This window comes from Scleropages formosus, chromosome 10 (assembly GCF_900964775.1).
Source record: "Scleropages formosus chromosome 10, fSclFor1.1, whole genome shotgun sequence".
NCBI lineage: Eukaryota > Metazoa > Chordata > Actinopteri > Osteoglossiformes > Osteoglossidae > Scleropages > Scleropages formosus.
Window position 1 is genome coordinate 12,977,367 of NC_041815.1, and position 23,412 is coordinate 13,000,778.

Genomic DNA, 23,412 nt, shown 5'->3' on the forward strand with positions numbered 1-23,412 from the left:
AAGTTTAAAGTGCCAAATTGTTCCCAAACAAGATGCATTTGCCTCTTATTTGGACATAAGTGAATAATTAGTTTCTACCAGTGAGCAATTAAATTAAAGGGCACATTTTTCTACATATAAAAATCGCTCTTGAGGATTAGCAAGGCTATGAACACACTGCAAAAATGAAGAATAAAGAGAATACCACTGAAGACAGAGGTGACATGATCCAAATGTATAAGCCAGGAAAAAAAAAATCAAAGTGCTTGGATGTCCCAGTGAGCACTACTGGATCCATCATCAGGAAGTGGAAGGTGTATCAGGCCACCCAGCCACTGTGTAAAGAAGACCATCTATCAACACTTGGCACCCAGGCAAAATGTAAACTGGTAAGGGAAGCAACAAAGATGCCAGCCATCACGCTGAAGGATCTACAGAAGGCAGTTACTGAAATTGAGGTACATATACATGAGTCCACTATATAAAGATCTCTCCGTAACAGGACTAGAAGGTGGCAAGAAAGAAACCATTACTCACCAATATCCATAAAAGATATGTTTGGAGTTTCTCGCAATGAATGAGATGGACTCAGTTTGGATGTGGAAAATTGTTTTGGTGAGATGAAAACAAGGTAGAGACTTTCAGCAAAAATTCAAAGTGCTATGTATGGTGCAAACCCAACACTACCTACGCCTCAAAAACCATCCCTACAGTAAAATATGGTGGTGGCTGCATAATGCTGTGGGGATGCTTTTTATCTGTAGGAACTGGTAATCTTGTTAAGATTGATGGAAGAATATATGAAACCAAATACAGGGAAATACTGGAAGAGAAACCTGTTCCAGTTGGCTCAGAAACTGAAGCTTGCTAGAAGGTGAACCTTCCCTTCAAAACAATAATTCCAAGTCCAAGGCAACACTGAAGTGGTTCAAAAACAACAAAGTGAATGTCCTATACTGCCCAAGTCAAAATCACAATCTCAACCCCATTGAGAAGCCGTGGCATTTTTTGAAAATTGCGGTCCAGCAGCACCATCCAATCAACCTGAATGATCTGCAGAAATTCTGCCAGGGAGAATGAGACAAAATCACTCCTGAGCAGTGGGCAAAGCATGTTCAGACTTATCCCAAAAGACTTAAGGGCATTTTTGTGGCAAAAGGATGCTCTACTAAATCTTAATGTGTGGAGCTTGTATACTTATGCAAGCAACATTCTTCTAGTTTTTACTAAATGTTTTAACAAATTTCTTTTTTAAAAGAAACTACTGGAACACTTATGTTTGCAATGAAAATACTTATTGGAAGAATGTGTGTGTATCTTTTTAAATCCAGAAAATGTGGTTAACTTACAAGGGGCTTGAATACTTTTGTAAGGCACTGTATTTAGTATTTGTTTTTTCATAAATCTCACCAATTCAATTCACACGTCTAGGCTTTAGCTGATAAGATGGCAGTCGTGAATGGCGAGCATTGCCTCAAGGTTTTCAACAGCCTGCTCTAGCTCTGGCTCTGAGGTTCTTTATTGTGCTTTGTTATTTACAATGTGTCATGCCTAATGCTGCTGGGCAGTCAAAACACAAAGGCACGTGCGCAACGTGTCCCGGAGGGCCACAAGGAAAGGAGGGGCTGTTTGCCAGCCTGGTCTCCCCAAGCTGCTCAATGAGGGAGGGAGCCAGTAGCCCTTTTCTTACCCAAAAGCGTGTACTGTTGCGTTCCACCCCACAGATCTGTCATGTTGCTGACATTTATGTTACATTTATAAATTTCGCAGATGCTTCTTTCCAAAGCAACTTACGAAACAGTGGAAACTACATTTCTCGGACAGACAGAGATACTATAGACACAAAGTTCTGTCACTTACAACTGTCTGGTTTAGCTTGGCTGCCACACCGAACAGAAATAGGCTACAAAGGACAGTCAAGACGGCTGAGAGGATCATTGGTGCACCCCTGCCTACCCTTCAGGTCCTGTACAAGTCCAGACTGAGGAAGCGGGCGGGCAAAATCCTCACTGATCCCACACACCCTGGGCACAAACTCTTTACACTCCTCCCCTCTGGCAGATGTTACAGATTTCTCTCCACCAGAATGACCAGATACAAGAACAGCTTTTTTCCCCCAGGCATCACTCTCATGAACAGTTAACACTTCCCTATAGGCCTCCTGTCAGTGCAACATTATCCAACCACTTTTTGTAACTTACTTATTTACTTTTTGTATTTATACTACTATTTATACTCTCGTGTTTGTATACTCTGTAAATATTTTTATTTATTCTGTAATTCTCTAGGGGGGTGTGGTGGCGCAGTGGGTTGGCCCAGGCCCTGCTCTCCGGTGGGTCTGGGGTTCAAGTCCCGCTTGGGGTGCCTTGCGGCGGACTGGCATCCCGTCCTGGGTGTGTCCCCTCCCCCTCCGGCCTTACGCCCTGTGTTGCCAGATAGGCTCCGGTTCCCCGCGACCCCGTATGGGACAAGCGGTTCTGAAGATGTGTGTGTGTGTGTGTGTGTAATTCTCTGTCAGCTGTTTGTCTATAAATACTGGAGGTGCCTAGAATCACAGCAAATTTCTTGTGTGTGTCAGCACACTGGCCAATAAAACTCATTCTGATTCTAAGTTTAGTCACTTCCTCCAATACCACTGTTTTTGCGGACACAAATTAGACCAGCAGCTGCATTCTTATTATTATGAGTCCCGGTCTACTCCATGTCCAGTACTCCAGAAACCAGTGACAAAGTTGAAAGCCCAAGCACAACGATAGTTGTATTAAAGCACGCCTTTTTAAATAAAAACTTATTTATAACTTAATAAGCTTTCAGTGGTACTCTATTAAACACACATTTCAGCGTTTGGGATATTTTCCACTGGGTAATAAAACTATTGTAGTGAGACCTGCAAGAGTCCACTGCAAGAAGCAATTTCATTTGTTCTTGTTCCAGCATGATCATTCTATTAACATGGTTAGAGAAAAAACATTTTCCACAGTAAAACTATTAATATTATTATTTTCTATTAATAAAATTTAATTTAATGAAAACTGAAACAATATCAAAGTACAAAATATGAAAAAAAAAATCTAACTACAATACAGTTATATCCTCATTCCCTGCTTCTGCACAACAGAAATAAATGAAAATAGGACTGCTTATATAATGTGTGATTTGCATATGAATGTATGTTGTAAGCAATTGTCACAGAAGAATTAAAACAGGAAGTGCTCCTCTTGTTGCTATGAAAACGACAATTCATTAATATTTACCTTTATCAGTTGTGCCAGGATTTATTTGGTTGACAACACATGCTGTGAAGAAATATACTGGATCCAAGGGCACAGAGAATCACAAAGAGTGTTATTCTGGAAACAAATCCATTGACTTATTTGTACAAACTGCTGCATAATAAATTCCAAGTTCCAAAATTTGGCAAAAAAGTGTTTTTGTCTTTATGGTCCTCAAAGACAGGAAGGTAATCACAGTGCTTCTCAGTAAGTGCTTCAAAAGCTGCCAGTTTTCAGTTTAGATTTTCAAAACTTTTTTATTTATTTATTTATTTTTTTAATTTATTTTAAAGCACAGTATTTAACTGGAAAAGACAAGCAAAAATTCTGCAAACAGTCATATTTGCTTTAGCACACAGGTGTACACAATGAATTTTAAACCTCCAGAGAAAGTTTTAGCTGCAAATCACCTTCTCGCAGAACCAGTGTGATTTGAGCATGGACACATAATGCACAGACAGCTTTTCAGAATGCGTTTTCATTAAAAATTGCTGTGCAACATTAAGCCATATGGGAAGGGAGGAGGAAATTGCATTTGAAAGCATTACTCAGTGGTGCAGGTACTAGCTGGGACAACAAGGCAAGCAGTGGATTCAGACATGACTCTTCAGAATAAGAACCAGGCTATTTCTTGTCTTGCTGATGGTAACCTTATTGTACCACAGAGTAGAATCATTTGGTGATTGAATAAATTCAAATGTCATCTCAGTGGTTGCAAAAGAGTTCAAAAGTGCCATAACAGCTGTAAATCTGAAAGAATTTTTGTGTCCATTTTACTCTGATATCTGCAATGTTGCTACTATTGTCTCTTGCAGTTGTACACTTAATTTTTCAGTCACATATCAAGCTATGCCTCATTTTTTATCTATTTCAGAGTGTTCAAGAAAGCAAGCCCTAATGGAAAGGTAAACACAGTTTATATTTTATGAACAACTTGAATTTTTTGCCTGATCAGACATGGTATGTAGAATTTTACTTCATTAAAATTGCACAACATTCATTTAGCTTTAATTTGGCTGAAGACACTTTCAGCTTAACCCTTTCCACTGCTGTATATTGTTTTAGCCCTCGGTAAGGTTCTGGAAGTTGGAAGTGCAGTCAAAAGATCTAGTGAGAAGTTCAGTTTATTAACTGCATGCTAGCTGTGCAGCACGGTCTTGTGAGAGCTGAGGTTTGTAATATCAAGCTGGAAAGACCATAGCCAGAGACATCAGCCTACTTGAGAGAACAAGTGTTGAGGAAAAAAAATACATGTACGAGTCACCCATACCTCCATGGAGTTCTGAGGCCCCTAGGTTTTGTTTAAAAGTCTCAATTGTGGCAAACCAGTATGGGTATTTCGACCAAAAATGAAGCCAGATGTGTTTCTGTGACCAAATATTCTTATGTTGCACATTCAACAAAAATTGAGATGACCCTTTAGTCACTTCTAAGCAATTGTTTTTTGGGGGCCTGAGGTGAGGAGGTACAGGGTAAAGAAGGCAGTGGCAGACGAGAGATTTCATTTGAGACATAAAGGAGAGACAGATTAGCAAATACGGTATGCATAAGTGCAAAATGACCCGTTAACTTTTTCAGCTTACGGTTTATCTTGGCAAGAGGGACTTTGTTGACCAGATAGACCTCGTGGAACCTGTTGGTAAGATAATTACGTCAATATACCTGTTACTAAAACTACTTTCCAAGCACACTAACTTCATTACAGTAGAATGGTAAAATAATAACAAAACAACCTTTGGATTTGCAAACTTGTACAGCACAGTTTATTTCAAAATGTCGCACACATTTTGAATAACTCATAGCTTTTGATGGAGATCCAATAAATCCTTTGTTTGTCATCAGAAAATATTCTCTGAAGTAGAAAATGCAGAGGTCATATTTCACTTTTCTCTACGCATTCCAGATGGTGTTGTTTAATTGATCCAGAATACCTAAAGGAAAGAAAAGGTATACAGATTAAAACCTGCAGCCTTGTTCATCCTCATATCTCATACATACATATTTCTGGTACAATGATATAATAAGACCTGACTTATTTAGGAGATGGTCCAGATGACTTGAGAGATTTTTTTGTAGGTCTTTTGTCAGGAAATGCACCACTTTCACAACTTACTCATCCTTCTGCTCCAATAAATCTTAGTAAATCCGGCCAAATATAGTAATTAAAAAGTGCTTAATTGTTCAGACATACACCCACAAGCCAGTTTAGTATCTGTCATATGTGCTTTGACCACTTTTAATGACATAAAATGACTGGGTTGAAATAATACATTTCTCCATATTTCCAGACTTTGAGGAAGCTCATGGCCTGGGTTTGCGGTAGCTTAAGACCTGAGGTCATTTTGAATTTACATTTATTATTACGTAGGATCATAGCTGCTAGATAAAAGTTTCCGAAGAAGCCACATCACATAGCCCCTTTATCCATGCATGTATACTAACCTACTATTACATGTAGTTCCTCTCTGTCAAACAGATTAACTTGCATCATATTTGCTAGTGCAGTAATTTATTCTCTTCCCTTTTTCCAGTGTTTGTGACGTTGACTTGTGCCTTCCGCTATGGCCGGGAAGACCTGGATGTCTTGGGTTTGACATTTCGTAAGGATCTCTTCATGGCCAACATCCAAGCTTTTCCGCCATTTTCAGAAGGAAAGAAATCTTTGACTCGTCTTCAAGAACGCCTAATCAAAAAACTTGGAGAGCATGCTTACCCATTCACTTTTGAGGTAGAAAAATAATAACACCTTTTAGAGAGAAGTACAGAATCACAAATAAGGGACTGAAACTAAATCACAAAATTTGTAGATGGATGACAAGGGTCTTTGATAAGGCATTTTATGAATAAAAAAGCTAAATGTGTTTGGAACCATTTTCTCATTCTTTATCACATTACTTAAGGGTGTTTTGACACTACAATGACAGAGCAGTGTATTACTACCTTTTTCTTTAATATATTTACTCATCTGACCCCTGTTTCAGATTCCTCCCAACTTACCTTGCTCAGTGACCCTACAACCAGGACCAGAAGACACAGGAAAGGTAACTCAAAGTCCCAATCTTCACTATATTCCATAGTTGTATATGAAAGTGTCGTACATTTGATGAGTATGGTCTGACCAAGGTTCAATGGCGTTTCAGATCCTTACAAAGGGCTGCACAACCATGGCCATAGGGTTGTGTTAATTGCTAATGCCTTTGGACCCAAAGGTTGCAGGTTTGAATCCCAGCTGTAGTACCCTTGAGTAAAGTACTTTCCCAAAAATTGCTCCAGTAAAATTACTCAGGTATACACATGGGTCAATAGTTGTAATAGTTCAACACTGTAAGTTGTTCTGGAAGAAAGTATCCACTAAATGAAATAAATATAAAGGTCCAGACTACTAGAGCTTAGTGAGTTTCTACAAATGGCTTCAGAAATTTCCTCTGAGTGTTTCATAATATGGCTCAATGAGTTCTGAGTTGCTAATTTAACATTTGCTGGGTTTAATTATATTGGATAGGGCCCAAATCAGCTGTATCAGAGAGCTCATTCTACTTACCCCCTTAGGTTATTGAAGTTAGAGGGGATTACTTTTTCACACCTACGAATGTACATTTACTTATCTTCCATGCTAAAGAAATGGCATAAAAACAATATTGGTGTGTACTTTCTTTCTCTCTTTTCCCATTCATTACAACTATAAGTGACAAAAATGTTTGATGGAATTTAATTTCTAAAAGCTACAAAACATAAAATTGGACAGAAGCAGACACTTTTTCACAGCACTGTTTATTTAGATAAAGCACGTTTTAAAAAGCAATTCCATGTTGACACTGTACAAAAAATCATAACTGGCAAGTTGATAATTTTATGAGAGTCAAAGCCATGCAGCCAAATTGTAGTGTTACGTTCCAGAGTACATTGTTCATTTGTATTCATATGGCTAGCTGTGAAACAGAGAAATGTCAGCATGAGGTTAATTTGATGCTGCCCATAAATTATACACACTGGCCTTTTTTTTTGAAGGCCTGTGGCGTCGACTTTGAAGTTAAAGCTTTCTGTGCAGAGAATGTTGAAGAAAAAATCCCAAAAGGTGATGTATAATTCCCAGAACTATGTTTAACATCGTCATCAGTCAGAATCCATGGAAACACAGTCAATGAATGCATTCTAGAGCTCACAAAGCAAAAAAAATGTTGTTTAGTTCTGTATGGATGGCAGGAGGGAGTTGCTAGTATGTCCAAAATAACCTGTCAACCCCTGTGTCTGCTCGCGTCCTCTCAGCAGAAATCCAGTATGAGCCAGAACCAAGTTGTCACAAACCGTATCATTGACATAATATAAATCCATTACTATTGTTACTGTATTACTTGGGTAGTTAAAATTTATAATAATACAGGGGAGCATAATATGGTGAAGCTCACACACGTCTGTCTGTCTTCGTCACACAGGAACTCGGTATGTCTTGTGATCAGAAAGGTTCAGTATGCTCCGGAAAAGCCCGGCCCACAACCCATGGGCGAGACCACACGACAGTTTCTCATGTCAGACAAGCCCCTGCACTGGAGGCCTCTCTGGACAAGGAGGTGAAAAAGAACTCTTGTTTTGAAGGATAACGAACGGTATTTGAAGGAGAATGATATAATTACATCACCCTCCGACACGACCAACCCTAATCCTCTGATATCAGGCCTCTTCTGCAATTCAGCACATGAAAGCAAGTTTTTCCAGTTTAAACCAGGGTATCAGTTTAATTTTTCTGTAAAAAAAACAACTCAATCCAGCATTTCAGAAAGTTACACAATACTGACCTCTGTGGGTTTTGCCTGGTAACCATGTAGACATTTCTGTAACACAGCGCTGCTTGAAAGTACTGTATGTGAACCATCCAGTGATGGTTATTATTCTTGTATAAAATTTTAAAATTATCTTTTACAATCTAAATCTTATAACAAAACTTTTAAAATGAATAAAGGATGATGATTTAAACACCTAATTATACTTACCTACTTGGTTTAACCAATGCAACTTGGGGTTCACTTATTTTTGCTCCTGCACTGCTTCCATGTTCCTACCACACACGAGTTCCTCTAAACCAACATATGGAATTGGTCATTGCACACATGGTACATCAGACTGTTTTTCATGTGGCACAGTGGGTTGGACCGGGTTCTGCTCTCTGGTGGGTCTGGGGTTTGAGTCCCGCTTGGGGTGCCTTACAAAGGACTGGCATTCTGTCCTGGGTGTGTCCCTTTGCCCTGTGTTGCCGGGTTAAGCTCCGGCTTCCCGTGACCCCGTATGGGACAAGGGTTTCAGACAATGTGTATGTTTTTCTCATGAAATAACTATTTCATGGCTAAACTAAGGGACAAAAGGGGTCCACATGCTTTCAACATTGTATGTATGTATGTATGTATAATTATATAGTGGCTTTTTAAATTAGTTTTATGAAGAGTACAGGGTCAAAACAGCATACAGATAGACAGTACACCGAGAATGAGCAAACATATCAACATACATACAGCAAAGGCTCAGGCTCAAAAGGTTACAATTTATCACATGTACGACCATGCAACGCTTTCAAATAACTTCCATTTCTTTGTTAAATATGTAAAAATGCATAGTCTCTATACATTAACATCATCAAGAAATGAGTTTGGATTGTGATGTAACAAGAGAATAGTTGGTGAGAAATCAATTTTTTTTTTGCAGTGCAGCAAGCATGTGTCTTATCACATTCCCAGAATAAATATCTCAAAGTACTGGGAGAAGCTTTGCATTTATAGCACAGCAATGTACAGTGTTTTACATCTGGATGCAGTAACACTGTGTAATGCTTCCGTAAAGAGACCCTCTCCTTACTTAAGGTGTAGAAAGCAAATTTTACAAAGTGTGCAAAAATTATTGATAAATACAGTTTTTGCCAATTATGTTAATGTTCAACTCAGTTTCTTGAGTTTGTTTAGTGGCAGTTTGCAGCGAAGCTCATTGAAATACTTTATTCTTATCTTTCAGATATATTATCATGGAGAACCAATCAACGTTAATGTGCATGTGACAAACAACACAAACAAGACAGTGAAGAAAATGAAAGTTTCAGGTCAGTAAAAGGTGTTCATTCAAGATATGCCTGTATTTTTAAGACTTACATTGTTTTGAAATACCTTTTTAATGCTTCTACACAGTGCGCCAATATGCGGACATTTGCCTGTTCAGTATCGCACAGTACAAGTGCCCTGTTGCAATGGAGGAGTCAGAGTAAGAAATGTAATTTTACTCTATGAAATGAACAGTAGACATGTTTTTGGGAGAAATTATCAGAACTATGTAGTATGTAGTAGGTAGTGTTGAGATACTAATAGATATCTATCTATCTATCTATCTATCTATCTGTTTGTCTGTCTGTGGTCTAAAGAGTTTGTTTCCTGTTTGATAAAGACATTTAAATCATGTTTTTGCACACAATACACAATCACCATCATTTGAAAAACATGTAAAATGTCATGTTCTGAATGCTCCATACTGGTATTTTAATTTATTTTATGATTGGCCATATTATTTTTAATCGGTACATTTTAATGAACTTGTTTTTATCCCCTGCAGTGACATAGTTGCCCCAAGTGCCACTTTTGTAAAGTATTCACACTTACAACCCTTACTTGCCAACAACCGCGAGAAACAAGGGTTGGCTTTAGATGGAAAACTAAAACACGAGGACACAAACTTAGCCTCCAGCACTTTGTAAGTACTTTTGTTTTTCTTACGCCTACAATGAATTCCAGTGATAATGTACTACATTTGCACACTGACTTCCTTTGAGAAACTTTACTACTTATTTTACAGGTTAAGAGAAGGCGCTAACAAAGAAATCTTGGGTATTATTGTATCTTACAAAGTTAAAGTGAAGCTGGTTGTTTCACGGGGCGGGTAAGTATTTTCATGTCCATGCTGAAATCCATGATTTTGTCATTCTATTTTTGATCACATTGGATTTTGAATTAATGTGACAATTTTTTCAGACTCCTGGGAGACCTTGCAACAAGGTATTTTTCATTTTCATTTTGTTGTTATTTTTCATGTCATTAGTAATCGAAAGTAGATCAGTAAGCTGTCTCATTGTTTTGGTGTAGTTTCCCTCCTGATGAGAATTAAACAATTTATTTTAAATAAATAAAATATATTTTTTCCTACTGTTTTTTCTAGCATGATGGGTAAGGTCTTTTCGATGAATTGAATATCTGCGTCATGTGTTTTTACTGTAAAATCTGTCTGACACAAATGAGCTTCTTTTGAAAATCTGTCAGAGGAATTTATTACTGATGAAATTCATATTTTGCTTTTACTGTAACAACATAACCCATGCTCTTGTATTTCATTCACAGTGACGTATCAGTTGAACTTCCTTTTACATTAATGCATCCAAAACCAATTGAGGAGACATTGCATAGAGAAGGTACACTTCTATTTACTTCCCAGTATAAGAAAATATGATTTTAATCCTATTACCCTGAGAATTTACAGAGGAATTTTGAATTTGCTCTAATACACAAGCTCTAAGCTCTGTCAGTGTATTTGGAAAGTATTACTGTTAATGTATTTTCAAAATAACTGCTGTTGTTTACTCTTTGTCTCAGTTACAGAAAACGAAGCCCCAGTAGACACAAATCTGATTGAGTTTGACACAAAGTAAGCAGACTACTATTTCCTCACTGAACTGGACTTTTGCTGTGGTAATTTGCAAAAGCCTGGTGCCCTGCCCTTTAATTCTCCTCTAGCAGGGCCCTCGTAGGCCTGTGCATGTAGTTAATGTTAAGAACTAAATGAGGGGGGGGGATGCAGGCGTACATCTCATCTGATGCTGTTGGCTATCCTGTCTTCACTAGCCAGGCTACAAACTTTCCTGACATAAAAAAAAAAAAAAAACTGAGAAGAGAGTGCTACCTGCCCAGTTTCACCCACAACTCCATAAACACCTAGCTGACAATAAATGTTGGTCTTAACAACAATGATACAGAAAGCCCACATGTTTCATAGACCCATAGGATCATGAATTGTTTTTTTGTGCCCTGAAAAACCTTGCCATTTGACTAGTCTAATAGTCTGGAGATTGATACACGGATGTCCTGGCCACATGCCTCATGCCAAAACGATTGATACACCACTTAGAAACACATACATTATTGAGATGTCATGGTTCGGTGCTGAAGATAGTGATTGTTGTATATAATTTATCTCTTGTCACTCACTCACTCACTCACTCACTCACTCACTCACTCTCAGTAAGTACTGTAAGTGAGTATCAGTAAATGCTTCTCCAAGCTAGGGTCGTGATGCACAGGGTGCAAGACTAATCAGGGGTAGACCCTGGACAAGACACCTGTCCATCCCAGTAATCTCTTGCTGTTTACTTCGCCGTTAGGCTCTTTGCTATTTCTGGTGGCCCTTTGCTGTTATGCTGACCATGATCCCTAAAGCATGGTGTTCACACTGCCTACTCTTGCTTCCCTAGTGATGATGACATTATCTTTGAAGATTTTGCACGACAGAGGCTGATTGGGCTGAAGGATGATGAAGAGGAGAATGGCACTGACTCGCCAAAGATGAGTGACAGATAGACACTTGGGCATTCAGGCACTACTACCTGGATGAACTAAAAGACTAGTGCTGGCACCGTGGTCTCTTTCTTGCCTTTATTCTCCTCTATTCATGCTGGGATGTATAACTGAAGACTTGTGACACATGGGTTGAACATTATGTAGTGAAGAGTTAGGATCCTCCACTGTGTTGTGCTGAAGAAATGTAGGTTAACAGAAATAAAAATAATTTTTATTTTTAGGACCAAGATCTTACTGTTTCACCTGTTTCTTCAGATTAATACTATGTTTATACATATCTGTTTTGATTCCTTCAGCTGAATTACAAATTAAAACAATATTGATATTGCATTTTGATATTATTTTTTTACAAATCAGATTTTAATTTTTTAGTGTAGTGTTTCAAGTTTTTCCCATTTACACTTGTCAATAAGTAGGTGGTCAGTGAAAATGAGTACAATGACAAAATTACAGTATTTTCTATGGTTTTCCTATTTATTTTACCAGATGAAAAATTTTAACCTTTCTTAGAATTAAAAGCTTATCACATATTTCAGTTCCTCAGTGTGAAATTAAAAAAAAAGGCTGAATTACTCTTAATACTTGTAATTAGGTGTGTAACATTTGCAATGAACAAAACCTAAATGAATAATTTCAGCTAGCTTGAATTGAAAATAGTGTTATTTGGCATGAAATATAAGTATAACATTGCTAGTGTGAGACTGTTGAAACATTTTACATGGTCCCCATAGTTATGCTCATTTTGTATGGCCAATTTGTCTCATTGCATGGGCAGGAACTGCCTATATTTCAGTTAAACATTTTATTTATTTTTCTCTTCATAATTAATGATAACATCACATCTAACAATGCAGCTGGATTCCTATGACCTTCTAGCAAAATATGTTTAATCTCTTTCTTGTATTTAAATGGAGTCTGAAATTGTATTTTTTATTAAGGTGTTGCTTTATGCATGACTGAAACTCCAATCAACCATGAAAGGGTTTTATTAAGTTTCAAGTTTATTGTCATAGATACAAGTACCATGTACATGTGTCATGAAATTCTTCCTGAAGGCTTCTCCACAGACTATGGACAAAGACAATAGAAATACTGCACAAACAAAACAATGACAATAACAGTGAGTAGTGCAACAGCAATAGCAATAAATAATGGTAACAGTAGTAACAATAATGCTAGCTGTCAGTCAGAGAACTCAGAATGAGAGAATGAGAATGCTTAAAGTGGCAGTGTAATTTATCAATTTGCTTGGGTGGAGCAGTCCAACTCTAGTTACTAAAGGCAGCACATTGGTTAGTGTTGTATATTACTGAGTGGTTTTGTAGTTATTTGCTGTGGGAAGCAAGGTTAGTTGTAGTTATTGTTAAACATGCATTCGTTCTTGATGTCATTCTATACATTTCACAAAACAGCCATAAAATTGAGTTTGTTGTGTTGAATTTTTTTAATTCTGCCTGTATTTATCTAAAGGGATGTTAATTCAACAACACAAATCATTTCCTAGTCATTGCAATCTAATTGTTTTAATTTAATCTTTTTTTTTTTTCTGAATGACACTCAAATCAGCTATAAGCTTATTTTAATTTGAGGTGTTTCAATTTTTGTCAAAGGTCAATTTAAAGAGGTTCATTATTACATTACATCATTATGTCAGTATCTGGAAACTTTCCTGACTTCATTACTTAAAATTTTAATAATGAATTATTACTTAAATGTTATAACAAATTACAACAACTAAATGTTACCTTATTTCGAGATACAAATGATTTTCCCTGTTTACTGTATATAATCCAGATTTTAATATTTTTTTCCGTATATATTCATAATAAAGGCCTGCTACGTATTTCAGAAAAAAAGAATAAAACTAATATCAAGAAAAAAAATCATAGTTTTAATGGATAGAAAGTGATAATAGTACACATTATAAACACACCTGATCGTTTCAAGGAGTTTCAGAACTAAAATGTTTTTCAGTGTGATTTTGAACTGATTGCAAAAGCTGCGACAAAACCTCCTAAGATGACACCTCAAGGGCGGCAATAGTAAGAAAAACTATTTTAGTCAGAAAAACAGAAATGAACTACAATTATTTTACAACTTATTTCAAAACAGGTGTAACTCAACTTAGGATGAAAAATGATTAAAAGTTCTTACATTACATGTGGTTTATACCTAGTCTTCTTCAACCTGCACATTTCCATTCCCTTGACAGTATAATAGAATAATCATATTATTAATTTTTTTGTGAAACAAAACACTTGTAAGCACATTACAAATAAATGTCTTCTCTCATTAAATTCTGTATATATTGCATTTTTCTGAAGCAGTCTCTGTATTGCTTGTTTTCCTCTCTTGATTTCTGTAGTTGCTGATGTAAATTAGTTTAAATAATAAAAATAATAAAAATGTGCTATTGATAATTCTAAATAAAATGTTATGGTTTGTATGTAATGGTTTGGTTTAATGTTTACGTTGATTAAATTTATTGTTAAAAGTAAACTGCAGTTACGGTTCGCGTCTTGCAATGCATTTATTTCAGCAGATTCTCATTCAAACTTGAGAACTTGAGGATTTTGACTTAGTGCAATTTTCCTACCTCAGTTCTAATTTCAAAGAATTATATTACTATTATTATAATGTGTTTCAGTTCAGTAAATTGACAAAGACTGTAATATACTGCTTGTTAAAATAATTCTACATATTAAAGTAATACAGTATAATGTAACAATATAATAATAACAATATAATAATATTACTAATGACATCTGAAAGACTTTTTGTAAATAACATCCTCAAATGTCATTTTGAAAGTCCAAAAGTGAACTCTTCTCATTACCTTCAACAGTTTTAAGAAATATATTTTCAACACAAACTCCCTTGTTACAAATAGGCAGAAATTAGCAGATTCAGACATTTTGAAATACCCAGGTGTTATTTATACCTTCAGTGACCAATTATATTTGACCACAGACGTCAGCTTCCAATTTAATTGCTGTTAAAGTGATTAAGAATCCTGCACTATGTGTTTGTGTCTTAAGAGGCACCAGCTGCTGGTCATTTATTTCCACTTTCTAGAAAACACCCCATTCTCTCATTGGAGATATATGTTACAAGTAATGGCTTAGTAAGTTTATTCATAACTTGTGGTCACATGATACCTTGAATTTCAGTGTCCAGTCATGTTGTATTTCATTAAGATATGCATTTGTAATGGTTTCCCAGCTGAGCAGAGTGTTGATTTTTACATCAAAAGTTAGATCATTTGTTAAAAAGCTAAAAAGAGATTTCTTTCAGTTTCTGAGATCATTCAGGTTTATTTTTCCATTTTTTTTTCTGTTTTGTAGAGCAAAACATTTGCACTTATATGCTTTGGGAATGGCTATGGCAGTTATATGAGAAGCAATCATTTACAATTACATTTAATCATTTAGCAGATGCTTTTCTCCGAAGTGGTCTCATTGAAAATACAATTTGTGCATTACATTAGCAGAAAGATATACATAGATGCAGATGATTCCTAAGTACAGTCAGTTTGTTTCTTTCCACCAGGCATATGAACCAATGCTCATCACACGGGTAGTTGCATAAAACTTTATCCGAATATCGACGATTCCTAATCACTTTCCTAGTAATAATTTTAAATATAAATATAAATAAACCTGATAAACCTTTACACAACTACTCCTGTAATGTAAAGTAAATGTTTATATATATGATATCTAAACATTTATGTTACATTACAGGAGTAGCTCTGTAAAGGTTTATCCGGGCACGATCTTAAAGTTATAGTGCATGAACATTTACACCTTACATCATTTTAAGAGATACAGTATGATAGAGTTTATTCTGGAAACCAAAGAAATTAAAATTGCAGAAATTAAGATTGATATTCCATATATTTACTCCTGAATGGTCATAAAACTAATTCGGTCTTCAGTTTAAAGCATGCCATGTATTACAACTGCATGTTTTAATTGAGGGGGGTATGGTGGTGTGGCAGACTTGGCCAGGTCCTGCTTTCTGGTGGGTCTGGGGTTCGAGCCCTGCTTGGGGTGCCTTGTGACGGACTGGCGTCCTGCCCTGGGTGTGTCCCCTCCCCCTCCAGCCTTGTGTCCTGTGTTGCCGGGTTAGGCTCCTGCTTGCTGCGACCCCACTCGGGACAAGCGGCTTCAGACAGTGTGTGTGTTTCTATTTTAATTGACAGTTCTGTTGATGCCACCATAACAATACAAGAAAACACGAGTAATAAAACATATTCTCTGTACAGTATCTACTAAAACACTCTCTCACTCATTTTGTTTACTATATGTCCTGGTCAGAGCCATGGCAATTCACTAAAACAGATTTTCTAATTTACTTTAATACTTTTATTCATCCTTGTATTTAATTTTTGACATATTTAGTACATTATGTTTGCAGTTCAGTTAGTGTAACTGAGCAACTTTTCCACACCTCATTTTTTTCATGACTTGTTGCCGTATTTCTTTTGTCCTGATACCATAAATGATTGGATTGAAACAGGCAGGCACAAGTAAATATATAATACTAATTATGGCATGGCTGTTAGATGAGAGGTTGTTCTTTATTCTATATGAAAGGAATGCTGTTAAAAGAAAAATTATGCTTACAGTCATGACCATAATATGAGTAATACAAGTGCTTAGAGCTTTCGGACTAGATTTACCTGACTTAAATACGGAGACAAAAATTTTTATATAGGAGGCAATAATTAAAAGAAAATCAGTTGCTGGGATGCAGAAAATGGTAATCAGTCCTACAGCATTGTTGACATATATGGGGCCACAGGCCAGCGTGACCAGTGCCATGTGCTCACAGAAACAGTGGTCGATCTCATTGGACTGACAGTATTGCAGGGTGCCAGCCAGGCCTACTATTGCTAAAATCAAAATGATATTTCTCAGGGAAGGAATAATGACGAACTTCAGGAAAACAGAAAAGGTCATGTGTTCGTTGTAATGAAGTGGAGTGCAGATGGCAAAGTATCGATCCAGTGCCATCCACAGCAAAATGGTAGACTGGAAGGCACCAGCTATATGAACAAAGAACATCTGAACCAGGCAACCCAACAGAGATATATGGTTCCAGTTCAGCAGGAGACTGAAAAGCATGTTTGGAACAGCGAAGATTACGACACTTATGTCAACAAAGGACAAGACACATATCAGCAGACACATTGGAGAATGCAAAGCCTTGTGTGATACAATTATAAACATAAGCATAGAGTTTGAAGCAACAGATATTAAAAACATGAGGAGAAATGGGATGAAGAGCAGTTGTCTCCACTCTTTTGGTCCCGAGAAGCCAATCAGGATGAAGCTAGAGTAGGAGAAATTTCTGACTGCGTATTCTTGCATGTTTCCTCGTAGTTTAGCACTTTCAGTAGTACCTGGCTGCATTAAAAAAAAAAAAAAATCAGTTGCAAAATGTAAAATATGTGTTATAGTCTCTATTATACTATCCTTAGGGTTAGGGTTAAGGAAATGTTATGACTGTTCTGATACTGAAGCATTTAATGAAATTCATTTGGCTCCTTGGTTCAGTACTTACCACAAAACCGCCAAAAGAGAAGAAACAAATAAAAACGTAATATGCCAGCTGCAATAAAATATTTTAAGAGTACACAAAAAGGATTTTTTTTCAGAAATATTTTGGAAATATTTTTTCCCCTTTTTTTTAAAAGTGAGTCAACATCCATTTTTTTTATAGTAGGTTTTGCATTTTGTTTAGATCTGAATTTAGGCATCTTAAAAAATCCAATGAGGAAATTATACCCTAGACTGTAGATACCAGTCCATCTGATTCTGATTTCAAAATACCAGGATGGAAAACTGTGTGGCTCACCATCTCAGTATGTTCCTCAGGTTCATGTGTGCAGTGCTTATTAAGGTCAAGTCTCCCGCCTCTTAAATCTACCGTTCTGTATTCCCTTGATGGAGTGCTGCATGTCTGGATAAAGTTACTTTCTCAGATGTAAACAAGAGGAGAATTATCAAATCACAAATGACACCAAATCTGTAATATGTTGAGCCTCAACATAACTGTATAATAGAGTAAGTAAAATATATGTTAGACTCCAGTACATTAGTTCATCTGGTACAAAAGTTGCCTTAGAAAGTTTCATGGCTATGATATCTGGGGTGTACCTCAGTTAAAACTAAGAAACTCATTTTGTACTCAGTTAACAAGTCTGGTTAACAGTCAGATGGTTTCTTGTATTTTCATAGCCAAGTTTTTTTTTATATGTCAATATATGAAGTCAAACAAAATTGTTAAAAAAGTTTTTTTTTAATTGCTTTTGTAGAATCTCCAGCTGCAAGAAATTTATAAGCTTTGCAGAGCAAAAGTTGTGTTTTAAATTGTTCATAATGCTGCTGTTCATTTGCTAATCGCATGATAGATTCCGTTTTGGCTCTCAGCCCTTGCCTTCGTATACAGTACTGTGCAAAAGTTTTAGGCACTTGGGGAAAAAAGCTGTAAAGTGAGATTGCTATCACCACCCCCCCCCCCCCCCCCCCCCCCCCAAAGAGCCAACAATATGCAGAATAATTTAATTTAGATATGATCAGACATTGGTTTAAAACCCGCAATGGAACTTTGATTTAGGTAATTGTCATATAAATTTGTAACAATCCAGGTGCAAAACCTTGAGCTTACTATCACAGAAGAGGTAACTAGCGGAAAGAAAACTATTTTGACTCAGCATTATTAAAGATATTTATTTAGCTGCTTCCTTCATCTAAGATGACTATGTCAAGACTGCTGGGAATAATCTGCACGATAATTTTATGTGCAGTGTGGGAATTCAGCTAACACAAGATCAACATCATTCACACTCACTGTCAATCTAAAATGATAATATTAAAAGTTTTTTTCAGTTTACAGTTAATAAATGTTAACTGAATACATGACTTGAAGGATTTAAAGTAGTTTGGTTTGCTTGTGACTTGAATAGATTTCTTACCACACGTCTTCAATTAAAAGCAAAGCACTTGACCAAAATCCTACAAATAAAATAGCAGCTGTCAACACTGATAAAATTAAGTGCTTTAGACAAAACCATTGTGATCGAACAAAGGTTTGCAATAACAATGACAGTAATACACACACACACACACACATTTTCTGAACCGTTTGTCCAGGACAATGATCAAAGCTGATCAACAACACAGGGCTCATTGTAGCACTAGTATAGACACTCTGTATTTCACTGATCAACTTACATACAACCCATAGTTACAAACCACCTCCCGTAAAGCCTATTATATTACATTTATTCATTTGGCTGACATGTTTCTTCAAAGTAACTTACAATGTTATGGTCATAATTATTACATGCTTACAATCATTTATACATTTATACAGCTGGGTGATTTACTGGAGCAATTTTAGGGTAAGTAACTTGTTCAAGGGTAGTACAGTCAGAGATTGGGAGTGAACCTGCAACCTTTGGCTCCAAAGGCAGTAGCTCTAACCAATACCCTACCAGGTGCCCCATTATTAAAAATAATATATTAAAAATCGGTTTGTAATAAGAAACGGGCGTTATTTTGTGACATGCATCAAAACATTATACGTCTAAAGCAGTTTATCGGCTCATGGGCAGGGCACGTGAGCCCGAGGTAGGACAAAGACGTCCTTCTTTTCAGTCGGACCATGTTGCTGTTAACAGTGTGTCATGTGTTATTGTATTTGGCCTTAATTTTTTTGCTCTTACTCTTGTAACCATGGCACCAAAGCATAAATGTGTTGCAAGTGATGGTGATCCATCAAAGAAAAGGGAAATGATCACAACTGAAACTAAAGTGGAAATAATAAAGCAATCAGAAAAAGGTGAAATGCTGGCAAACACTGGAAAAGTGCTAGTTGGTTAATGATCGGGACGCTGTCTATCTCTGTCTTTTGCTCTCTCTCTGTTGTAAATACTCTAGTTAACATTTATTATTATCTCTTTCTACATCTCTCTCTATTATAAATACTGTAGTTACATTTATTATTATTATTATTATTATTATTGTTATTATTATGTCTGGGGGTGCGGTGGCGCAGTGGGTTGGACCACAGTCCTGCTCTCCGGTGGGTCTAGGGTTTGAGTCCCGCTTGGGGTGCCTTGCGACGGTCTGGCGTCCCGTCCTGGGTGTGTCCCCTCCCCCTCCGGCCTTACGCCCTGTGTTACCGGGTTAGGCTCCGGTTCCCTGTGACCCCGTATGGGACAAGCGGTTCTGAAAATGTGTGTGTATTATTATTATTATTATCCATCTAGTCATCCATTGTCAACAACCGCTTGTCCTGAGTGGGGTCATGGCGAGCTGGAGCCTAGCCCAGTAACACAGGGAGCAAGGCTGAGGGTGGGTGGGGACACACCCCGGGCAGGACGCCAGTCCATTGCAAGGCACCCCAAGCAGGACTCGAACCCCAGACCCACCACACAGCAGACACCGACCAAACCGGCTGCACCACCACACCCTCCCATTATTATTATTATTATTATTATTATTATTATTATTATTATTATTATTATTGTTATTATACTTGCATTAACCAAAGAAAAGACCAAATTGTTCCTTCTTCTATATCCGAGAAAATGTCAAGTGTAGTGGAAAGTTAAAAGGAAATTAGTTAGGGGAAATTAAAAGAAAGAAAGAAAGAAAAAAAGAAAGAAAGAAAGAAAGAAAGAAAGAAAGAAAGAAAGGCTCTCCTTTTATATTTTTTTAGTTGAAAAGTGAGAATGGAAATAAAATAAAGTTCATTTTAAAACATTTTAACAGATGAGATTACTTACTGTCATAGTCATAAGGAATCAAAATTTGAATTGTTTTATAAAATTAAACCTTTATCTACTATCCATTAAAACTTTCTCCCCCTCTTTTGTAATACTTCTTAATACTTCTGATGATTGTCATTGCATTGTAAATTGTAATTACAAGGATTTTTTATTTTAACTTGATTTTTTAACTGAGTTCAATTATATCACTTTTTAATGTTGTGGTATGATTTTTTTCACACTTTACACACACACACACACACACACACACACACTGTCTTAGGCCGCTTGTCCTGAGGCGGGCTGCTGTCAGCCGGAGCCTGGTCCAGCGGCGCGGGGCGCGGAGCTGGGGGGTGCACACACCCAGGGCGGGGCGCCATTCCATTGCAGGGCACCCCAAGCAGGACTCGAACCCCAGACCCACTAGAGAGCAGGACCTGGCCAACTCTACTGCATCACCCCCACCACGCCCCTTCCACGCTTTACGATTTTTTTCATAACTTGTTGCCTTATTTCTTTTGTTCTGATACCATAAATAATAGGGTTAAAACAGCCAGGTACAAGCAAATATGTAATACTTATTGCAGTGCGACTATTAGGTGAAATGGTATTCTTTATCCTGTATGAAAGAAATGATGTTAAGGCAAAAAATAAACTCATACTTATGACAATAATATGAGTGATGCAGGTGCTCAGAGCTTTCTGGCTGGACTTGCCTGACTTGAAAACAGAGACAAATATTTTGACATATGAGGTGATAATTAAAATGAAGTCAACTGCTGGGATGCAGAAAGCTGTAATCAGTCCTACAGCATTGTTGACATATATGGGACCACAGGCCAGCGTGACCAGTGCCATGTGCTCACAATAACAGTGGTCAATCTCATTGGACTGACAGTATGGCAGGGTGCCAGCCAGGCCTACAACTGCTGAAATCAAAATTGTGTTCCTCAGCACAGGAACAATGAAAAACTTCAGGAAAGCAGAAAAAGCCATGTGTTCATTGTAATGAAGTGGAGTGCAGATGGCAAAGTATCGATCCAGTGCCATCCACAGCAAAATGGTAGACTGGAAGGCACCAGCTATATGAACAAAGAACATCTGAACCAGGCAACCCAACAGAGATATATGGTTCCAGTTGAGCAGAAGGCTTAAGAGCATGCTCGGAACGCAGAAGATCATAACACTGAGGTCAACAAAGGCCAATGCAGATATTAGCAGATACATTGGAGAATGTAAAGTCCTGTGTGATCCAATAACACACATAAGGGCAGAGTTTGCGGCGACAGATATGAAGAACATGAGGAAAAACGGGATGAAGAGAAGTTGCCTCCACTCTTTTGGTCCTGAGAAGCCAGTTAGGATGAAGTCTGTGTAGGAGTTATTTCTAACTGCATATTCCTGCATGTTGCTAGTCATTTGTGCAGTTAGCGAGACACCTAGGTAAGAAAGAGAGAGGGGAAAAAAAATCTCTTCTCTTCATTTAACATGTTTTGACAGCTAAGGTATTAAACACTTTCCTGTGAATTGAATATGTTACTGTGATTTTTAAAATCTTACACAGGATGTTCAGCAATTGGTATTTCAGCATTCACCCTGAAAAAAGGCTTAAAGGACCAGCAATAAAAAGCTACATTTTGAAAAATAGAAAAATGATTACTTATATTCTATATTAGCTAAATGCTACTGTGTAGTATATTTTGTATTTTCTTTCAAATCTGCATCAACAAAAGGCTCAGTAAAGTGATTCAGATTGCTGGTTTCTCATTCTTGTCTCAAAATACCAAGAAGGAAAACTGTGTAGCTCACCTTCCAAAAGCACTCCTCAGATTCATATACTCAGTACTTCATGAAGCCTGGCCTCCTGCTGCTTAAATCCACCTTTTGCTATTCCCCTGCTGGAGCTCTGGATGAAATTGTTTTTACAGAAATAAACAAGAACAATTCTCAAGGCTTAGATCAGAAAATATTTTAGCACTGGATTTCCTAAAGGGGGACGGAAAAAAAAAATGTTTTTGGGCTGCTGGGCGCCTGTGCTTTCAACATATACATATAAAATCTGTTGCAATGTTATGAATTCACTTGAGGTTCTTTAATTCATGTATTTTAAAAGTGACATGTTTTATACTGAATAGAAACTAGCTTGGCAAAGAAAGTTTCCAGTGGTCAGATATTGCATGAAGTACTTTTGTGGCCTGATCCACTGCCTCTGCTGAGTCAGGAGTCCAACACTTGACGGAAACTGCTGTCTAGACTCAACAAGCTTGTTGAGACAGTAGGTTCTGTCTAAGCCATTCTAACTCAGTGGAGGCAGTGGCAGAGGTCAGTATGGGGAGGGATTTTTTGTCTATCATGACCAATGGCTCAAATCATCTCCAAGAAGTGATCACCATAAGCTTCTTTACCAACCAGATTTTTCTGTTACGGTGTATGAAGAGGCAATCCGACAGCTGTTCACCATTATGATGCCACTTGAGGGTCTGTTAGCATCTCATCGCAGTGAAGCAAAGAAATGCCTTGACTACTTTATGCTCATTGAACTTGTTTTGTTTTATTGTCTATTTTAATGGTAATTTGTAAATGTTGATGTGACAAATGTGCTGGTTCATGGGACAAGAGGACACTGACTCCAGCTGTCTGGATGCATCAGTTTGTTTTTAGGACTCTTAGGCTAAACAAGGTGCCAGGGAGAAAGGAATCAGAATTGTTCATGGTAATTAGGTTTACAAATTGGGATTCCATGTGTACAAGCACGGTAAGCAGACATGTAGGTGTAGATAGC

General features: G+C 37.3%; 2 protein-coding genes and 1 pseudogene across 2 annotated transcripts; 1 reads left to right on the forward strand and 2 right to left on the reverse strand.

Moving 5' to 3' along the window:
- The first annotated feature begins 386 nt into the window (after positions 1 to 386).
- LOC114911633 (beta-arrestin-1-like) lies at positions 387 to 12,005 on the forward strand (annotated as a pseudogene).
- Positions 12,006 to 16,272: 4,267 nt separating this feature from the next.
- LOC114911688 (olfactory receptor 52E8-like) lies at positions 16,273 to 17,232 on the reverse strand. Its single transcript, XM_029255855.1, has one exon. The coding sequence runs from the start codon at positions 17,221 to 17,223 to the stop codon at positions 16,273 to 16,275; it is 951 nt and encodes a 316-aa protein (XP_029111688.1). The 5' UTR covers positions 17,224 to 17,232.
- A 3,611-nt stretch (positions 17,233 to 20,843) lies between these two features.
- LOC114911686 (olfactory receptor 52K1-like) lies at positions 20,844 to 22,049 on the reverse strand. The gene is made up of 2 exons (XM_029255849.1): positions 21,112 to 22,049; positions 20,844 to 20,871 (listed from the first exon to the last, which is right to left on the reverse strand). The coding sequence occupies exons 1-2, from the start codon at positions 22,047 to 22,049 to the stop codon at positions 20,844 to 20,846; spliced, it is 966 nt and encodes a 321-aa protein (XP_029111682.1).
- Positions 22,050 to 23,412: the final 1,363 nt, after the last annotated feature.